This window comes from Amyelois transitella, chromosome 12, assembly GCF_032362555.1.
Source record: "Amyelois transitella isolate CPQ chromosome 12, ilAmyTran1.1, whole genome shotgun sequence".
NCBI lineage: Eukaryota > Metazoa > Arthropoda > Insecta > Lepidoptera > Pyralidae > Amyelois > Amyelois transitella.
In genome coordinates, this window is record NC_083515.1 from 4287726 (window position 1) to 4309879 (window position 22154).

The window sequence follows — 22154 nt, forward strand, 5'->3', positions numbered from 1 at the left end:
CTGAGAAGTTAATCTTTTACAATTTAGTATCTTATAAGTAGGTACAATAAATGAAGCATCAATATCTACGAGAGATGCGCAATGGAAGAACTCTCCAAGGAAATTAAAAACTAATAAACTTGTTGATAGTAAAACTAGAACTCATATCTGTTCTGCTTCCCTGGACGCTTCAATATAGTAAGAAGCTTGTTTTAAATATAAAGTTAAATATTAAGTAATAACGAGAAGTAATTCTCATGTTTGTATAAAGTTGAAAGCAATCGGTTAATTATTTGCCTTATATTTTATATTTTAATTATTGCTTAACATAATATAATAATTTTAATGAAATCGATCCTATAACTGATCAACTTCAAAAATACTTATAACTAGATTTAAGGTTTGTGCATATTATACCTACTTCAATTGTGCTGTGGACTGAATAAAGAAATTTTTATTTTATTTTTATTATAAAAGTTTAACCTAATAATACTGTATTCTTGGCTGACCTGAACTAAGTTGAGCTAACCTTTCTATCTAAAGAAAGAAGAGAATCTATCATCATGCATCTATTGCACATACCTCTGTATGTTAATGTTTGCGTTTTGTTTTTATATACCTTTTAATTTCTACTACAAATATATAAGACGCCGTCCACTATAGCTAAACAACAAAGCGACGTGATGAATCATTAAAATCTATTCTTCACCCGTAATTGGCGGAACGACCACAACTAAACACAATAATGATCGTAATAAACGAGACTCGGGTTCGGAAAATTGCCTGGTATCTCGGATTGACGTCTCGGGGAAAAAATCCCATCCCATCGGATTCCAATCAGCCTCGCTCATTTATTGCAATTGGCTGATGGAACAAGATTTTTGTAGAAATACGAAGCAATTCGGCAATTCTGCGATCAATAAGAGGTATTTACTCGATTGAAAATGTTTGATTCGTTAAGTATTTTTGACAGTCGAAGCTGTTTCTCATTTAAATTTGATTACAATTTCATCTGTCTGAATCTCATTTTCATCATCATGCAATAAAGCCAAACGTGTACATATTACATATATTTCGAGTATTTTTAAGACTTTTGACTGCGTTTACCCCCGTTAAGAACGTCATATATGTGCCGTGGTCGTGGCTCGATCGTTGTATTGGTCTGGGCAAATCGATTGACGTCACTTCATGATCTGGCCAATCTATACCGGCCGGATATCGTTTGGCCGTGTAGCCAACGACCAGACGACGACATATGTAATGTATATAGAGGTACATAACTACTTACAATACAAACATAACACTTAAAGAATTTTAGAAAAATGTCATCATAAGAAAAAATATATATTAATTTAAATATATTTAAGTTTAAAATAATAGATTTTTTAGTAACTGAAAATGTTTAAGATTGAAAACCCCCAATTTCTTGTCGGCAAAACTTAAAACTTTTTGCAAATATGCTTATAAATTATGGTTTGAAGAGACCTCACAGAACAAGGTATCTAATTAAAAACTCCGGTCATATTCTGTAATGATATCTTTGGAGTCATAACAAATAAAACATGTAAGTTTTGAGCACATACGTGTTTGTAATAAGTGCATTATTAAATTAATGCACTTATTACAAAAAGTAGCCAAAATAATTCCAAAAATTTCAATCGACATCAAAATATTCTTTTTGGTGCCGTGTGGTTCCCGGCACCAATACAAAAAAGAATAGGACCACTCCATCTCTTTCCCATGGATGTCGTAAAAGGCGACTAAGGGATAGGCTTACAAACTTGGGATTCTTTTCTAGGGGATGGAATAGCAACCTGTCACTATTTGAACCTCAATTCTATCATTAAGCCAAATAGCTGAACGTGGCCATCCAGTCTTTTCAAGACAGTTGGCTCTGTCTACCCTGCAAGGGATATAGACGTGACCATATGTATGTATGTGTTTTCTGTTGCTCCTAAGATTATTTTAAAAATTCTTGTTAAAAATATGCGCAAAAAATTGGAAACTTTCACTACATCATGTGCGCCTTATCTCTTAGTCGCCTTTTACGACGTCCATGGGAAAGAGATGGATTGGTCCTATTCTACAGTGCCGGAACCACACGGCACATTTTTTAAATAATCAAGCGTAATATGATACGAAGCAGTATTTTCAATATGTCAACGTACGAATTAACTCCAAATTATTCCAATTTCACATAATGATTTCATGAAATATTGGCAATTGTAGCAAACAAAATGGTATTGGGCCAATTCCATCTGTATTATTCTGAGCTAATGATTCGTTAAGCTGAGATTGAATGTTTCCATTAACGAAAATGGAGTTAATCGTTGAATCTAATGGGTGATTGGATCCCCGAGGCCTGAAATAACATTGAACAAGTAATGATTAACTTATTGTATGTCTGTTATTTGTACTTGTACTGTTAGGTATACAAATCAGAGACCAATTAGATAACTTTGAAATCTCCAAACGCTTTTCAGCGCCGTATGAACAGAAAACTTTCATAACGCCGGAAAATAAGATCGGAAATTTCATTTAGAAATAAATATCCTTACTGCTTTAATGTGTAATGTATGTATTTAAACATGTATGTATTTGTAAAATATTTTTTTTAGTTTTTTTAGATATTCGGACAATGTTACTAAAATATACTTCACTAAGATTTTCTATGTCTTCAAAAATCTGAAAATTTGAAGCAATAAACTTTGAATAATAAAATTGCTACAAATTTTGGGTCGAAAAACTTACAAACAAAAGAAACCATTTCCAAATAATCCAGCCTTCCAATCTCTTTAAAAGGTTATGCCATTAGGGACTGGGAACATAAAATGTTTTTCAAAGAAAAATTTTAAATTTCTTTTAAACCTCGGATACCAAAGTAATTTCGATTGACTTACTGGCCAATACGTTACATGATAATGATCTTTCAATTTCCAAGTTCTTCAGTTGACCAAAAACAACACTTTAACCACAAACGTAAAAAATAATATTTTAATATATCAATCAGCGGATGCATCTTCTCTCTTACGTTACAGTAAACCAAAAAGTACAGAAAAAGTTGAGTTTTTGTTTCGGTAAGACTTCATTCAAAATTAGAATAAAAAACGACACAAAAAAATTTACAAGTGACGCGTGTCATCGGCCATAAAAATTACAAAATTAGTTTTATTTTTTGATAACAATCATTATGTATAACATTCCGGAATAAGGTAAATAATATTTTGCTTCTTTATATCTAGTGCATTCTAGACGAAGTGATTTGAGAGAAACTTTATGACAATGGGGCAAGGAGGAAATATTTTGTCCGGTTGAAGTTTAAAGACTTGTTTTTCTCAGCTTTTACAAGCTTGCTGCTGAAAATGATAGAGGCGGGCAACGCTGAAACCGCAAAAGTGGAAACTACAGCGCCGGCGAGCCCGGTACGTTTGCTTGCATTGTTGATTTTGTGCATAATTACAATAAATTTATGACAGCTGTAGATATTTCTGACGCCGGCTATTCCTTTTGCATAAAATAATAGGGGAACCGATAAAATTCATGAACAACAAAGTAAATTTTAAAAACTTAGTATTTACATATAAAGACCTAAATAGACACAGCTGGTATATTGCCATTTTCAGATGTTTTCGACATCGTCTTTTTGCCTGCCTATTTAAAAGATTGTTTGCAATTTTTATTCAATTAAAGTGAAGTTAATTGTTTACAATTTTAATACTCGTATAATTTGGCATGGATCCATTTGCTTTACCCGATTATTTTATATTCGGTTTATTCGGTTTATAAATTAATTGCGTTAATATGAAAACGTATTTTGGTTCACTGATTCTTATATAATTTTTGTGGGTATTAAATTTAATTTAATTTATTATACAGTTTCGCAATAACGTTTATAACAATCATTAATTATTAATAATTATATAAAGCTACACAATATTAACAACATAGCACGATTTTGTATAACTTTGTTCTTTTTAGCTTCTTGTTGGTACAATATTTGAATAATATTGTTACTTTACAGCTTCTGGATCACATAGCTTTTTTTTTCAGGACATAACAAAAGATGAGGAAGACGTAGCGAGACCCGAGGCGACGTTTCGTTTCACTGTCCAAAACATCAGCCAGTTAAAAGAGCAGGTTCTCTCACCACCATGTTACGTGCGGTGCCTTCCTTGGAAGATCCTGATCGTCGTGCGTCACACCTCAACACCGGAGCGGCAGCAGCAGAAAGCATTGGGCATATTCCTCCAGTGCAATGGTGATTACGACACGCCAGGGTGGTCTTGCTATGGGTTGGGAGAACTGAAACTGCTCTCCCACAAGCCCGATGGAGAGCATTTGTGTCGAAAACTTCATCATATGTATCATTGGTTAGTGATAGCTAAATATGATTTTTTTAGATTTAAGACAGCAAGCATTTCCAAATATCACAGCATTAGACTGATGGTCTTTAACAAAGCTCTTTGAAACTTTGACGAAAGAGTAAGTTTTATTCTTTATAATCAAATCTTTGAAATTGAACTCTCTCTCTCTTCAAAGAGTATGTTAAGCTTTCTTAATAGCTGATCATTTTTTGATCATCTGGATTTTCTCAATTTTATTTTCGTCACAGCAAAGAAGATGACTGGGGATTCGCCCACTTCGTCTCGTGGGACGATCTGATGGATGTAGATAATGGTTTTGTCAAAGATGACTCTATAAGCGTTGAAGCTCATGTAGTCGCGGAAGCACCTCATGGCATATCCTGGGACTCAAAGAAACATACAGGATATGTTGGTAAGTACAATTAAACAATATATGAGGAAAAGTTAATTATATGGAGGAGCGGTCAAAGATGCAACGAATAACATCTGACATTGATTGACCGGCAGATATCGCTTTATGGAATAAATCTGCCGTAGCAATTCTTTTTAATATTTTGTTTTATGCAATAACAACAGTTCTTGGAAAAGAATGAATTTTCGTTGTTCAAAAAGGCAATAAAATTATTAAGTTTCAGTAGATAAGAGAAGGAGAAATCTTTATTTGAAGATCTATATAGGAAGAAGGTCATATCTATATTCCAAATCTAAGACTTTTCGATTTTATTTATCGTTAATTTTTATTCTAGGGCTCAAAAACCAAGGAGCGACATGCTATATGAATTCTCTTCTTCAAACATTATTCTTTACGAATGTTCTACGGAAGGCCGTGTACAAGATCCCAACCGTTGGAGACGACAGCAGCAGATCAGTAGCTTTTGCTCTGCAAAGAGTGTTTTACGACCTTCAATTCTCTGACAAGCCTGTTGCTACAAAGAAATTAACAAAAAGTTTCGGCTGGGAAACACTGGACTCTTTTATGCAACAAGATGTTCAGGAATTCTTGCGTGTAAGTCTTTTATATACTTTTGACACATTTAGTCTTAACTCATAGTTGTATTGTAATGTGTAAAACTTAGAAACAACAATTTGTGAACGTAATATTTTAAAGTCGAAGACGTAATAAATTGCATAACATTCGCCTTGAAGCTCGGTCCACTCCATTAGGAACCAAGATGTAATCATATATATATGTGTGTGTGTGAGGAAAGAATTTGAAATGCTGTTACAAGAAACTCACTGTAAAAATACAAATTTAACAGTAATAAACCAGAATAACATTTCTTAGAGAAGCATACATGCGTACATGGCTCTCAAATCTCGCCGCAACTAATCCCCAAAGCTTAGAAAAGTATACAACATCAACATAACACTACACGCAACATAAGGTCACCACAAATCTGTCCCCAGGTGCTCCTGGACAAGCTGGAAAGTAAAATGAAGGGAACAGTCGTCGAGGGGACAGTGCCCAAATTGTTCGAAGGCAAGATGACGTCGTTTATCAAGTGCAAGAATGTTAATTGCACCAGTACCCGCGTGGAGACGTTCTACGATATACAGCTTAGTGTTAAGGGAAATAACAACAGTAAGTTTTATATGACTTTACGGTAAGACTTCTTTTATTTAGATGTCTCTACAACATTGCTTATAAAAGTGCATAAGAAAATTCCATTAATTAAATGTATTCTTGGACAAACGTAATATCTATATGATGCTTATTGTGACATAACTTTAACATAGACTCTACATCGGTTTAGAGATAAATCATACTCAAAGAAAATTTTGTCTGCTAGCCGGCTACTGATTTATCGAGATTCAAGTTATGATACACAAAGAGGGTTCACATTTGGGGATAGTACTGTCAATCATCGGTGTCGACCATGATCTAACTTCTAACTTGCCTTAAATAAAAATTATGATTCAATTCAAAAGTAAGTCAGATATAGTTTATTTTTTCAAAAAAGGAACTAATGTCTTACAAATAGCCAGTACGGCCCAAATTCTATTATATTTTACAGTCTACGAATCATTCAAAGACTACATAAGCACGGAGCTCCTGGACGGCGAGAACAAATACGACGCTGGAGAACACGGTCTGCAGGAGGCCGAAAAGGGAGTCAGGTTCGACGTGTTCCCCCCGGTGCTGCACCTCCACCTCATGAGGTTCCGATACGACCCCCAGAGCGACGCGTCTATCAAGTTCAATGACCGGTATACAACTATTGACTTTGTTATCTGCTTAGCCAACTGGTTGGTTATCTTTTACTACCAAAATCAATTGTGTTCTAAAAAAATATAGTTACTCTCTGGTCATGAAGATCTTTTTAATTTTTTAAATTATCTGTAATTTCTTTGCACCGTTTTGTAGTTTTTTGATAAGACTTGATACGATTTACATGATTGTCCAATCAGAATCTTTATTCTATTTCAGGTTCGAGTTCTTCGAAGACATAAACTTGGACCCGTACCTTCAAGAAATCCCGACGACTCCTGCGCATTACACGCTCCACGCGGTACTGGTACATTCGGGGGACCACCACGGTGGGCACTACGTGGTCTTTATAAATCCTAAAGGAGATGGAAAAGTGAGAAACACTCTTCTCGTCATGACTATATTTTATTTTTACGTTTATGCTAATTATTACACATAAGTACAGATTCGTTTGTCTCCAAGTTGTTCTATATTTGCTACATTGCGTGAATATAATTCTTGAAATATCCATATCGTCATTTATTCGTACCTTAAATTTCCACTTATTAATATACATATATTACAAACCTAAAAAAAACTTACAATTTCTGCTAAATTTGCGGATATTTTGATTTTATTCGGTACAAACAAAAATATTAATATTTTTCCTTTGGCAACGCTTGGTCAAAAGGCGCACCACGTGGGCTTCATGTCACGGAGGTGAGTTTGGTAAAATTTACTAGGATTTGCGCCAGGAGGAAAAAGACACTGAATAATATCAGCTTAAAATATCAGTGAAAAATATAACAAAATAAAGTTCTTTCTCAACATTTCAGTGGTGCAAGTTCGACGACGATGTGGTGTCCCGATGCAGCAAACAGGAGGCCATCGAATACAACTTCGGCGGCAAAGAGGACGCGCCCTACCTCGCCAGGAGGGCCACGAGCGCCTACATGCTCATATACATACAGTCAGTAAATATAGATGTATTTTATTCCGTTATTGTGAGTTGCTCTTTCAATATTTTCTTCCCTTATTTCGAGTTGTTAAATCCCAAAGACCAATTTAAAATTGTATATTGGTACAACTCAAGGATTGCTATGCATGCTTAAATAAAACCTAGCCTAAATAGTCTATGCCTATGCCAATTTAAATAATTATAAACATTTTTTCTCATCGCGAGTTGTTAAGACATTCTAAAATCTGGATAAGTAAATCTAAAAACATTGTAAGCTCTTAATTTCTTAACCGATACTTAAATACTTAAATGATGTTCTGTTTCCAACTTTCAACCTTTCAAAAATTCTGTGCAGGACCTCGCAACTGAAATACGTGTTGCAAGACGTGACCGAGAACGACATCCCGAGCGACCTCTCCGAGCGCATCAACGAAGAGATGCGATACGAGATGGTAAGGACATGTAAATATCACATCCTAGCACCGAAACCTTCTTTTTTTATCATTTTTGTTTCCTATAAGCAAGCCGGTGTTCCGTTTCAGGCGGCAGAAAAATAAGGTGCCGGAAATATAAATCTGACACGTCCGTGAACTCTGCAAAGTACTACTCGAAGATTTTCACAGCATTAAAACAGTTCTTCACTTTGCAGGCCATACCCGGCTCTAAATGTAAAGGAAGATAGTCCGCCGAAGTCTAGTTTTACGCAATTTTATAAATTTATACATATAGCTTTTGAAATAAGTAACGTTTATGCCGATGGCGTAACAGTTAAATTCATCAGGTAGGTTAGTAAGCTTTATATTGCTTTGTGTATTTTTTGTAGTAATTTATGTACCGATGTCAATAAAATTTGTTGCGAATAAATTAATCAATTTTATAATAGGAGTTTTTCTGCCTTAACATCATAAACATGACACTTTGTGCTCACGAATTCATGAATTAATTAAAAATACAAAATATGTGTAATTAAACGCATTTAGTAATTAGATTGTCTAAAGATAAATTGTTGTGCAATTAATCAAATAAAGTATTCCAGCTAACATTGAAGGCCTACTTATGACACGGATTTTAACATGCGCTCCCACGACTATTCCAAAATGGACGGGTTAACACTGGAGAAATTAAACGCTGGCGAGCCATAGTGCACTTCCTGCATATTTCAAACTGTGATGGACTATGAGCAAAGCATACGAGTATAGAGGTTTGCGAATATCAGGCGTTTTACTATTCATTGTCACACCACACACACGATCGGCCACTCAATTGGTGAAAGCATTTTGAGAGCTATCTTTATTGATTTAACGCTACACTTTTGCCCATGGCTTCGCTCCTTGTTTCTTCCATACATTTGTCGCAAATTTTATACAAATATCGTTACAAACAAAAATTGTGTGATATGAATTATCGGCATGAAATTTAAGAAATCTCACCACGCCTAGGTTTTTATAAATTTTTACCCTTAAGATTATTTACTCTCGGAACTTCTTCTGCCCTTCGCCTTTAGAATCAATAAGACCAAAGTAACAGAGGAGAGCATGCTCTCCAGTGGAGCCATCACGAACATTATCTCTAAGTCCATTTAAATTTACCAACTGTGTTCTCACCTTCCATAATAATATTCAACCATAGAAATCAGAATTAATTAAGACATTGTTATTTTTCTATGGTTTCAACACTTCCAACAAAAACTGTGACACGAGAGCACCCAATCGTTATTTTTAGTGACGCCAGCACAGATCTACTTGGAGCTAACTAAATCTTTTAATCAAACGAATGGACGGCAAAATAAATGATAACCGTAAATAACGGAGCTGTTTCTATCAGAGCTGAATATCTACATTTTGCGATAGGCTGTATTCTCAGTAATGAAGTCTCCCAGAGACATCAATCAGACAGAAAATCTCACGTTTGTACGATTAGGCTTGGGCTCCACCGATAGAAGTGCCGATTTGGCAAATAATAATTTTCACGTGATAATTTTAGAGCCTGTACCGGTTTGTAAACAACGATATAAGGCTCGCGCACATCATCATCATAATAATAATCATCATCATAATCACTAATATGAGGTGGAGGGCTGATAGCCTGAGATACAGGAACCATCCTAGTTCAGGTATCAGCCCAACATTAGCTATCTAGTGGTTTTGGTGAGAAATAAAAGATTTATAATCGGTGTTCCATTTTGCATCCTTGGCGATAATGTTACAAAGGCCGTCAAAGTCCCTTGACAAAAACGTATAAAGCCATACACAAACTTGAATTATTATGGACGGCAGTCTGACCAAAATTATACCGAAAACTTAAATGCGTAGAATAGCTTAACGATTACGTGATGATTTAAGTAGAATCCTTACTGGCCAACTTCATACCCTTACAACTTCAACTTCACCTAGAAAAATATCGCAACCATCGGGTGCCTTGGAGCAACCATTGCATTTCAAAGATTTAGGTACATTTTATAAAGCACCTGGTTAAAAAAGCTGATTTGATAAGAAACGCATGGACTAGAGTCACACTTTGAAATACATACATACATACATAAACTCACGCCTCTTTCCCGGAGGGGTAGGCAGAGACTACCTCTTTCCACTTGCCACGATCCCTGCATACTTCCTTTGCTTCATCCACATTCATAACTCTCTTCATGCAAGCTCGGCGGTTTCGGGCACTTTTGACCTGACCCTTCACCAGGACGTCCTTAATTTGATCAAGATATGTTCGTCTAGGTCTTCCCACCCCGACCTAGAAATAGTTTTCAGTAAAAGCGAAACATTACCACTTCCGAGTTGGTGAGGAAATTAATGTGTCATATTTCTTGTAGGCTTTTCGTTGATTAGATTACAATAATAAATTGAGAACATTCATATTTTTAGACACGCTAAAGTTGGAAGGTCGCAAGTTTAGCCAAGATTTATTACCAGCTATATTTACAGCGTAAGCCATTATTTATAGCTTAAGCCATTTAAATAAAAAACAGTTGAGCTACGGCGCAATTACCAGCCTGCGATGCTCGGAAAAACTCGGTTAATTAATAGTAGAATTCATTAAGGATTGTACGACTCGAACACGTCTTGTTTGAATTTTGTTACTTATTACTTAGCTCTGATTATCTGGCTCTATACATTATGCTGTATTATTTATGCTTAGTGTTTGTACTTATTGTTTATTCGTAAGTTTGTCTACTCAAAACTCTCTATAAATCATACAGTTCTTGGAATTAAAAAATATGTACAATAGCGGACATTTCCCAATTGGGATTTCTTCCAGTCAACCAAATTAAAATAGGAATATGTCAAATAAAAATCAGCGCAGACAAAAATACTATTAATATTATAGGTTTTTTTTTTTCTTTTAATAGATTGAAAATACCTAAGTGTAGTATCGTATTCACTATTCAAAGCATTAATCATAAAAATATATATATATATTTAGGCACTTCAAAATTAGGGTTTTAAAAACACGAAATATAAATATATTTTTTAAAATAATTATTCACGAACATATTACAAGTTGTGTCTCTCTGGCGATGTGCTACATACAATACTCCTCACACTGCGCCATGGTTTCGAACCGGTTGAGGTTCCCGCCACAACCACCGAACATAAAGGATTTGCACTTGCGGTCATCCACGTCGTAGTAGTAACTAAACATAAAAATGTATAATTGATAAAAGTGTTAAGTTAACTAACTTTTAAGTTTGAACAAAATATTCATACAAAATTGCCTACATAATGAACATCTAAGAGATAGGTCAACGAAACACTAATAACTCTAAAAATAAACTAATAACTAATAAATAAATAACTCTCTGCATTGACCTGTCCCAGATGTCTAACCCTGGAATGGTGGATATTTTTTGTCAAAGCGTATTTATTAAGCAAATGGCGACGTTCTTATATCTGAACGATTGGTTTTAATTGCGCGTTAATACTTAGCTACATTTTTAGATATACATAAGGATTTATTATTTACTTACTGCGTTAAAAGAACTAAGCATAATCCCGAATCTGGTTGCAGAAAACAAACCGTAGGCAACTGTTGCTCGTTCACGCCCAAAAAGTTCGCACCTACAATGCATTTCATAGTTGACTTCGCAGGTAAAAACAATGATACACAAGGAGTCATAATCTGTATTCCACAGGGTGAATTTAGAAATACTATTAAGATCCATAAGTTGGTCAACCAATTTGTAGAGGAGAGATTTTTTTCTAATTAATTGCTAGTTGATTTTACTAAATGCTCACATTGGACATAGGATATAAATTTACCCAAATTTATAAAAACATAAAATATAAATTAATATCTATCTAAGTTTATTAGGAAGCATTTTTTATGTTTCAAACCTTTGCAACGTCGTTCGCATTCGAGTTCGCTTTCAAAATTATTTTTGTTTCCCTTGCAGCCTGAAAACGTAAAATTGGCACACTTATCCAACTGCGCGTCGTAATAGAACCTACAAAAATAAAATTTATAAACACATAAATAGGTAAGTACCTGTACCTTAAGCTCTTCTTACTATAAGTATATATACGTACAATTTCTATAAGATAATTGTATTTATAAAGTGAAGGGCTAACAAAAAATATGAATAGTATTTTTTTTTCAATAAATTTTTTCTACAATACTTCTTGAAACGTTAATTTAATCAAAATTTAATTAAGAAAAAGAAATGTTTTAGGTCATCGTTAGACCATTCGTACCTTTTCAACTTATCTTTGCAATTTCCCTTCAAAGGTTGTAAATGACAATAGAGATCCCAGACCCACACTTCTTTACCTAAAATAAAGAATTGAATTAACTCTAGGGCGTCCTGCATAACAAACAAACAAATCATTGGTCGATTTGTTTAGGCGAAGTACCAGCACCCTTTTAGAAAGGTTGTCAGTTTTGAGCAGCATTTCGTTGTTCTTTAAAGGGATTCTATGTCGCTTTTGAAAAGCGTTCCGTTCTGTTTCTTGAAGGGAAAGCAACCCTCAACTTAACCCCAGTTTAATGCCTAGGTAGTTTGTAGCTTTTTGACTAATGACTAATAATAATATATTAGATATAACTTACTTACTTTTTTGTATTGGTGCCGTGTGGTTCCCGGCACCAATACAAAAAAGAATAGGACTACTCCATCTCTTTCCCATGGATGTCGTAAAAGGCGACTAAGGGATAAACTTACAAACTTGGGATTCTTTTCTAGGCGACAGGCTAGCAACCTGTCACTATTTGAATCTCAATTCTATCATTAAGCCAAATAGCTGAACGTGGCCTTTCAGTCTTTTCAAGACTGTTGGCTCTGTCTACCCCGTAAGGGATATAGACGTGATGATATGTATGTATGTATGTATGTAGATATAACTTAGATTTAATTTATTAAAGAAAATGATTTCGATCTTGAAACCTAATACAATATCTAGTAATATTACCTATATTTATTTTTCTCATCTTCTTTGTCAACATATCTGTGTTAACAATTAGACATAAATGTCCATGCCTTTCCTATTCGACTTAGCTATTATTCTTATAAACTAATTAGGATTCTAATTGTTTTTAAGGTGCTTTTTCATATTTCAGTAGAGAAGTGCATCAAAGTCTTTGAATTGCTAACATACATACAATCACGTCATATCTCTTACGGGGTAAGAGCATTCATTCTCAAAAAGAATGAAAGGCCACATTTTGCTCTTCAGATAAATAAATGTTCATGATATGGCATGTTTTACTAAATAAACTACCTGGATGATGTTTTAACTCCATGTCTTCATGTCTGCTAAAGGCATTTTTAGTTAATTTTTTTCTGAAGTCCATCGCATCTGTCTCGTATGATAACATCGTATCGTCATCACATCTCACGTGTATAATCAGTACTAACCACAAAAATCTCATTTCAAATATTGGCAACAATTTCACCACTCCATCCATCTGGGACGAAATTTACAACACCATAAAATACTATTGCAATCGAAAATATTATGTTGTTACTTTAATATTTAAGGCTGATATGTATTACTATTTGGTGCCCGTTTGGTTCTTATAGTAAGAAATAAGTTCTACATTCCTTTTACATTAAATCAAATTTTCCAAAAATATTCAGTAGCATCATTGAAATCTGAATATTAATTCAGTTTAATATGGACGGTTGACATAATTGGTACCTACCAGTAACTAAATTAAATAAATAATATACTAACACTATCTATCACCACAATTAACTCGCAGACTGCACATAGATATTTACAACACATTTTAGAATAATATATTCCGAGCCCTTTGGTACCTAAAAGAAGAATCCCAAGTTTATAAGCCCATCCCTTAGTCGCTTTTTACGACATCCATGGGAAAGAGATGGAGTTGCACGGCCCATATTTTATATAAACTTCACAAAATCTTCCCTCAGCAAGTATCATGTCACTGGCATCAAGGTGAATGCAGACTTCGCCGAGCCACACGCACGTAGCCGCCGCAATACCTGAATTGACACCTAGACAGCATGTCGGGCGACCTAATTAATCTATGTTCACCTTTCTGCATACCTCGGCAAAGGCTGAAAGATTTTATTTATGGATATATATGTGGTGTAGTTCCCGGCACCAATACAAATAAGAATAGGACCACTCCACCTCTTTCCCATGGATGTCGTAAAAGGCGATAGGCTTACAAACTTGGGATTATTTTCTAGGCGATGGGCTAGCAACCTGTCACTATTTGAATCTCAATTCTATCATTAAGCCAAATAGCTGAACGTGGATATGTATGTATGTATGTATATATAAAAGAAACTATTTCCAACATAATTTATTCTTCTATAGTATAGGTATATTAATAGGTTTGCTGTCTTGGTGTAGACGTGCAGTGTTCGTCACAGTCAGACTTCGTGTCAAATCGGTTGAGATTCCCGTTGCACCCACCGTACGTAAACGGGAGGCATTCCCCTTTATTCACGTCGTAGTAGTATCTAAATGAATAAAAAATATTGTAAGTTATTGTTAGTCGTTGTAAGTATCTATGTTTATTAAATTATATTCCCCTCCGGGAAAGAGGCGTGATTTTATGTAGGTATGTAAGTATATAAAAAAAAAAAAATACTCCTGCCGCTGGTTTAGTTACTGCCTCTTTGAAAAGGAACCCAAGGTCAGTAAGTCAGGTATTACGTCTTTCTGTATGACTTCCACAACCTTTGCCGGGAACCGAAGCATGGTTATGGATCATGGTAATATATATACAGTTGACTTGTTGTACAAGTTTTCTCAAGATTCATCCCTGATTATTTGAATAAGTATATAATTATAACTCACCTTGTCACAAAAGCCAAGCACAGGCCAGAATCCGCCTGAAGATAACAAACTAGAGGTAAACTTTGCACGCTCACGAGCAAGAAACTGGCGCCTAAAAACAATTGATTATACCAAAAGCAGATTAAAATACAAACATTTACACTTAGAGATTGATAGATTTAACGATAGGATACCCAATAGATACACAAAGTTTGCAATACTTCCGTAATGATACTCATTATTTCAATTGCAGTTGTAATGTAAAAATACAGCTTATTTTTAAAAATGATAGGTGTGTTTCTAGATTTTCACACTGATCAGTCTCGTCCAATATAAAATAAGATATTATTGTCCGTTCAACTGCCATAAGTTTCGTATTATCCTATGTTAATAGATAGATTTATTATGATAGGACTTTGTGGCAACGAACTTTGGGAAGGTTTACTACGAGTTTGTCCCTACGATCGCTACATTGGTTCGTAGCAACCCCAAGAAGTAAACTAGGCAACTAAATTTTATCGTTGGCAAATTTCATAAAATAAAATGCCATACGATATCCTCATTATCGGCCCAGCAGCTTAACTGTAAAACCTTATCAGCCAGATGATATAAAAATGTATTAAGTAGATTTTTGTATATCTTACAGTTATTCTCCCAAACTCATCTTCTTGGTTTCAAAGTTTCTTGCCGATCCATTTATTTCACGTCATCTTATTAACAATTTAAACAAAGTACGAAGCTTAACTAGTAGAACTTAACCGACTTGTATCGCTACACTTTTTGTATCAGTAAATCAAAGTTATAGGTACCTTTACAACGTTGTTCACACAGAAGATGGCTTTCAAAATTGTTTTTATTTCCACCGCATCCCGAATATTGGAATACAGCACATGCATCCATCTGCGCATCATAATAATACCTGCAAATATTTAAAATCCCTCAATCAACACCTTAGAACTTCAACTATCACAATGCCAAACTTCAGTGCATTTCCCTTCAGTAGGTAATCCTGGTTTCCGGGTACCAGCATCTCATCTCTCTGAGGAGGACCCGCTTTGGCCCAAGAAACTAGTGGTTGCGTCAGATGTTATAACACAGCTACTATCTGGTCTCCACAACCTTACAATCAAATATAACCACCCCTGAATTATGAATTGACCAAATCAGTTATTCAATTTAGTTTGACCACGCGGAAGGAACGGATTATTTTTCCTCCAGGCGTACATCCCGGTTACACTCTTACCCTCTGAAACGAACCTAGGGTGTCTATTGACGATAATTTTGGCTGGGTAAGTCAGGTTTGTATTTGAAGTGACTCCCGTCCGACCTTCACAACCTTTGCAGGGAAGCCTAGGTATTAAATATCCAGTTGTCTTACACTAAACACAAACTATTTGTACCAGAGTAACTCACCTGAATAAGTTTTCAGAGCAATTGCCTTTTGCTGGTTGCAACTGACAAAATAGATCCCAAATCCAGATATCCTTGGCTAAAAATAAAGTTAGTTGGCGTCATAACTTGCAACACGATATATATTATGATTATGGGGCTCCAGGAATAATATTTTGCTTTCACATTGCATCTAATAATATTTTCAAGGAGAATACTTTAAGGCAGGGTGCAAAGAAACCGGAGCGGCCGGCTTGGGTTGAACTGAACTTAATAACATGAATGACAACAATAGGTGGGTACCAATCTAAAGATTAACTCATATGGTTCTACATGCAGAAAATATATAGTACTTTTTTCGTAGCGTCTTAAGTCTGTATCTTTTAACATGATACTATCTAAAGAAATATGATTAAAATCCGCAGTATATTTTGTTTTCATCTCCAAAATATCTTCATTATTTGACTTCGATATTTCACCACTGCGACTGCAGTGAAAAACGATTGCGAATAATACAAATCTCATTTAAAAAGTAGTTGCCGTTCAATATAACGCAGTATTTGCTGCCGTTTGACCATAACAACTATAAAACAAAAGGTAGAAATTTATAACTCCATAAAAAATACAATCGAGATCGCGAAAACCTCCGGCTCAATTTGTGTCCACCACAAAACAGAACTCCCTAGCACCGCTGTCGACTTGTTATTTTGTATTGATATTTTAAATATCTATCCTTTATATTGACTGGCAAAGCCTCCTCCATACTAGGTTTCACTGAAAATCCGCGCATTGTGTAACCTCATCATACACATGCATACTCGAATGCTGAGTGAAAACCCTTTTGGTCGCATCTTTTTTTTTTTTTATTTCTATGTTTATGAACAATGTAATGTTACATCTTGCGCCAAATAAAGATTTTTCTTTCTTTGTTTCTTTCTTTACCTATACAAAAGTAAAAAGGTACAGATAGGTACTACTTATAATATACCTTCCCAATCACATATTGTTTTACTGATAAAAAATTTCAAGGAGAACACTTTACTGTATAGGTACTTATAGTCTATTAATATAACCTACTAGACACATGTTATTAAAAAAAATAGTTCAACATTAAGAGCTGCAAAATCCAATATGGTAGGTATTCAAAGCGGGAATAATGGATGCAAAACGCAGCGGCGTGATAATTTCGGTTATCGCACAATACATCGTTTGATAGTGTAGCAGATGTTTGCTGATCTAATGGCATTTTCAATTTGCATACAAATTCCAGAGTATATAGTCCGAGATCATACTGCTGAATTTTAGGTCTTTTGTGTATTCCAAAATTTTTCAATCAAATCGGGGACGTTCTAATAAAATATCAGGTCAAGAGTACCTGATCCTGACGAGCTTGCGTGAAAAGATTGATGCATCTGGATGAAGCGATAGTGGTATCCAAGGATCATAGCAACGGCTAGATGTATTTTCTACCATAGTTTGCCTCCGTGATATGTTCCAATGTCTTTCTACTACTCGTACTAGTACCAAGCAGTACTTGTCGAAAGAGTTTTGTGAATAAAACATCTTACAATATTGTTCACTTTGTTATGCTAAAATTCAAGACCACTTCAAAGAAAATGTGCATCTTACAAATACTGCGTGGAAGTAGCAATAGCATTCTGAAAGCAGTATCTGGTCGTGTGGACCCTGATTCAAAGGACATAGCCAATAAAAATTGTACATCAAAGCAACACAAAACAGTGCTGAACACGACAACTCTATAAGAGCGCAACAACGGAAAAGAAAGGCTAACACCGAGCCAACACAAATACATTTTAAAACATAGATCGTGATCTTAGGCTATCACATTGCCGGGCTCTGGGAGGCTGAATGCCGGAACTCCAGTGCTCGAATGCCCTGATGGCCGAATCGGATTTACCGCTAACGACGCACCATTCTCCGTGCCACAGCCGGCCGCATTCCCCCCGCGCGTACCTACTGTCCGACACTGATAAACTGCTTATGAAGAGACTGCTAACGTCAATGACGAGTGCTATACCTAATACTTGTGTATGAAATATCACATAAGTAGTCGCATATCATAAAAAGTAAATTAATCTTGTGAGAATTATATAATTCACGCAGCTTCTACATCGGTTCTATAGTATATTTTTAACACCTCATTCCTAAAGGACAATTTTGTAAGAAACTAGCTTCCTACTTTAAATTTTCTCCACTTGCCACATCTCTACATCCTTTTTTTTACTTATTTATTGACTTATTTATGTACACAAAAAATATCGAGAATAACAAGAAACAAAATTACCTACATACATTTCTTTGTAACAGTGGGACAAACTGGGTGGAACCAAGAATAAAAATTCCCTGTCATTAATTTCGTTATAACTGTGTTTAAAAATAAATACCTGCTTACACAATAACGCTTACTTCCGCTATTAGTACTTATGAATAACTTTCATAAAAGAACCGCCTCCAATCGATACCCTCGTTTTTTAAAGTCGGTTAACAAACACTTCCTAAAAACCGCATCAAAATGGGTCCAGCGAGACGAGAGATGATCGCGGACAAATATATACTGAAAACAAAAAAAAACCTTTCCTTTTTTGTATATTAAATATAAGCGAAGCATATAGGTAATACTAACATCAAGAATCTATGTACTCGTAAATACAAATCTAAGCCAACATCTTAGCATCCAGCCAGCAAAATGAAACTTAATTACCAGAAGGCAGCTCTCCACAAAGCTTTTTAAAATGTACAATCCCAAGCCGGGGATTAATTGCTATAGTTTTTCATCTCGTCTCGTCTCGGCTGCGGGATTACGGGATTCCGCCGGCGACGTCGATAATAATTAATTGTCATTATGGTTTTAGCAGGGAGAACCAGGCACGCCGATTGGCTTCCGACTTATGAAACTAAATTAACGTTCTGTTTACCTCGGATCTAAGAAGAAAAAAAGACCATTTTTCGAAGACGAATTAATTATTATAGATAGCTTTGTATTGTGTGCTGATACTAGAAAAGAGTTTATAATGTATATATAATGTCACTGAATGTTTTGTCATTAATCAATCCTTGAATAAAAAGATGTACACTGCACTGCATGTTTAATTATAACTAATAATAGGGAAGAAGTTAATACTACTAACAAAACTTCACTTTGACTCGCAGCTTCGCCCACGTGGATGTAGCGCAATCTACAAAAAGCGACGAATTTAACGCTATCTACAAAAAAAGTTTCGTGTGTTTCCTTTAAATTTCTCTTTTAGACGATGGGCTAGCAACTTGTCACTATTCGAATCTCAATTCTATCATTTAGCTAAGCAGCTGCTTTTGGATAGACCCCCTGTCTATCCAAAAGCAGCTGCTTAGCATGTAGACGTGATGTTATGTTTAAAGCAATCCTTTGTCCTTCTCCTAATTACATATACGTGATATTTTAAGAATATTAATTCAGTAGATAACTCGTGAAGCGATCAGATACAAACTTACTCTCGCATTTATAATATTAAGTGGTCAACATTTTAATTTTAATCTGTGACATGGAACACAAAATACTCCGTAGATATCTATGCTCCCTATATATGTACGTAGGTAGGTAGTACGCATAGTAATAATGTTCCAATCCCAATCATTGTAAATCTACATCTAAATTTGAACTATGCAATTTATTTTATTAAATATATTTTAGCCCAACGTGAAATTGTCAAATCGGTTCTGTAGAAAATAAGAAATTACATACAAATGTTATGTACAACTATATGTATATAGGGAGAATTCAGGCGGACCCCGGGCCCCGAAACACTTCTGTGCAGGGAGCATCCGGGAACATTCAGAGATGAGAGAAAGAGATAGTTATATGGAGAATTTATTTACCGAAGCATACCTACTTTGCACGGAATAATGGCTCAAAAATGAACATCCGAAAAAAAGAGGAAAATCTTTAGGGCCCCGTAAAAAATTCAATCATTTCGAAAGCTCAGCAAAGATTTGTAGGACAGGGATTTAAATGAAATTACGCCATTGTTTCCGGCGCGGCGCTGCTCCGCATTGATATTATACTACCCGCATAAATACTTATACCTATGTAGTTACGTAAGCTGAGTTTAATTAATCGTTGTAGAATCATCCTAAAAATTCGGAACAAAAGATTATTTTGTTCTTTCAGTCGTAAGTTTACTAGGTAATAATCATCGCACTTAATGGATCAATGCGACAGTACACCTAAGTATTTATTTATGTAGGTATGTATGTAATACGTTTTTTGTTTCACTGAAAATCAGCGCATTGTGTAACCTCATCATACACATGCATATACTAAGTGGAAACTCTTTTAGTCGCATCATGTATTTTTTTTTATTTCTATGATTATGAAGCATGTAATGTTACCTTGTAACCAAATAAAGATTTTTCTTTCTTTAATAAGATTATGTTTGGTATTTCTCTTTAAGGCAAAATCTACTGATTTGGATTAGAATAGAACAACACATTGTCACAAGTATAATGTAGGTATCTATGTAGTAAGCATATGTCTATGCCGAATATCATCAAAATCGATCCAGTAGTTCTTTAATTTTTATTCGTTAGAAATAATAAAGAAACAAAGTACTTAAATTCGGGCCCACGGTTTTCTTAGCTACCAGACCATCGAAGAGCATAATATCAAACTTTACAAAACGGAAGTAGGTTATATATAACTGGTAGTAAAAATTGTAGTAACAAGGACTCTTGCCCTCTGGTCTGACGACACTTAAATGTCTAAATGAAATGGTCACAAAATAGGTATAACTACATATTCAAGTACCTACTCGTATGCATTTTTAAGGTTATTGCAGTATTTTTTATCACCATGTATCGCCAATAACACGTTCAAAAATAATACAAACGTTTCGATTCTGATAAAATATGCGATATGTAATCTGCATCCCTAATACATCGGACGTTTCATGATGGATTCGATCGTCCATTTAAATCTCGATCAGCGTGTCCATCAGAATCGCCAGTGGACACGTGTGGCAATATAAAAACACAGAATGGAAACTACTTACTAAAATTAAATCCATCACTTTTAATTTGGTGGTTTCATGAGATCTACTTACCAGAAATTGTGATAGCACTGGTATACCTACTGTTGAATAGATTTGAAGATTGGGGGAGCCAATGGGTCCGAACTAAAGTTGGAACCCCCCACGAGTGTTCTCTAGAAGAGCTTTTGGTCCGGAATAAATAGACTTCCTATTTATTACCTACCTTACACTTTTATTTTGATGATCAGTCAGTGTCAAAAATTTGTAACTTGGCTTTGGCTTAGCAACTAAATAATCTCTGATATAAAATTTTGGATTCCAAGTGTACATGATGTAGCTTACTAGATTAAGAAAATGTTTATGTTAATCCCATCCAGAGGTCTCAAATAAGGGTGCCTACATATTGCAGTGTTGCTTCGCACTCGGGTTGGCGGGACACTGCCATGCCCCCAGATTTTACGATATAAGTAGATACCTAATATATCGGTACTTACATGGAGAAGATTTTCCATTCTGCATTCTTGTAATTTGAAGCTTCGCCGCCGCCGGCTACGTGTTTTTATAACTCCAATAAATACACTTTGATACGTTTCCATTCACATTGGATTAAAAAGTCGAAGCTTTGGAGCAATTTGTATTGGCTGCGATAGCACACAATATTTTTTCGTTTTCAAATTGGCTATACGAGTACGAAATTTGTTTCAAGTATTGCGCTGGCTTTTTTAAGCACCATATCAATCAACTAGCTATTGCCCGCGAATCGGCCCGCATGTATGTCCCTTTTTCGCGTAACCTATGAAAGCGAAATGATAGTCCAGACCTAAAATACTTTTAATTCTATAATATATACTGTGCCAATTTTACAGCAACATTTTAAAGAAAAATATTCATGTAAACATAATTAAACTGTTTAAATTTAAAAGCAGTGTTTGGAGTAAATTTTCAATTGACCATAACTTCTTTTTCCCTCGATTTTGAAGAAACGGA

The 22154-nt window shown here is 35.1% G+C and overlaps 2 protein-coding genes across 2 annotated transcripts; one reads left to right on the forward strand and one right to left on the reverse strand.

Annotated features, from left to right (window-relative positions):
• Positions 1-3138: 3138 nt before the first annotated feature.
• On the forward strand, positions 3139-8171 carry LOC106141190 (ubiquitin carboxyl-terminal hydrolase 7). Its single transcript, XM_013342851.2, has 11 exons — positions 3139-3191; positions 3319-3401; positions 4030-4349; positions 4592-4755; positions 5090-5349; positions 5751-5925; positions 6359-6551; positions 6772-6925; positions 7368-7501; positions 7845-7951; positions 8032-8171. Exons 2-11 carry the CDS (start codon positions 3342-3344, stop codon positions 8169-8171), a joined length of 1707 nt encoding a protein of 568 aa, XP_013198305.2. The 5' UTR covers positions 3139-3191; positions 3319-3341.
• Positions 8172-11020: 2849 nt separating this feature from the next.
• On the reverse strand, positions 11021-13309 carry LOC106141201 (boophilin-G2-like). Its single transcript, XM_013342861.2, has 5 exons — positions 13213-13309; positions 12190-12265; positions 11833-11942; positions 11466-11556; positions 11021-11132 (listed from the first exon to the last, which is right to left on the reverse strand). The coding sequence occupies exons 1-5, from the start codon at positions 13307-13309 to the stop codon at positions 11021-11023; spliced, it is 486 nt and encodes a 161-aa protein (XP_013198315.2).
• Between the last annotated feature and the right edge of the window lie 8845 nt (positions 13310-22154).

Bases quoted from the DNA above. Each gene is read 5' to 3' on its own strand.
- LOC106141190 (XM_013342851.2), top strand. From the start codon at position 3,342: ATGATAGAGGCGGGCAACGCTGAAACCGCAAAAGTGGAAACTACAGCG. The intron at 5,350-5,750 runs GTAAGTCTTTTA...ATCTGTCCCCAG, and splicing joins ATGTTCAGGAATTCTTGCGT to GTGCTCCTGGACAAGCTGGA. The intron at 5,926-6,358 runs GTAAGTTTTATA...TATATTTTACAG, and splicing joins TGTTAAGGGAAATAACAACA to TCTACGAATCATTCAAAGAC.
- LOC106141201 (XM_013342861.2), bottom strand. From the start codon at position 13,309: ATGTTATCATACGAGACAGATGCGATGGACTTCAGAAAAAAATTAACT. The intron at 12,266-13,212 runs GTAGTTTATTTA...TCTTTATTTTAG, and splicing joins GGAGTTAAAACATCATCCAG to GTAAAGAAGTGTGGGTCTGG. The intron at 11,557-11,832 runs GTTTGAAACATA...AATGCATTGTAG, and splicing joins ATGCGAACGACGTTGCAAAG to GTGCGAACTTTTTGGGCGTG.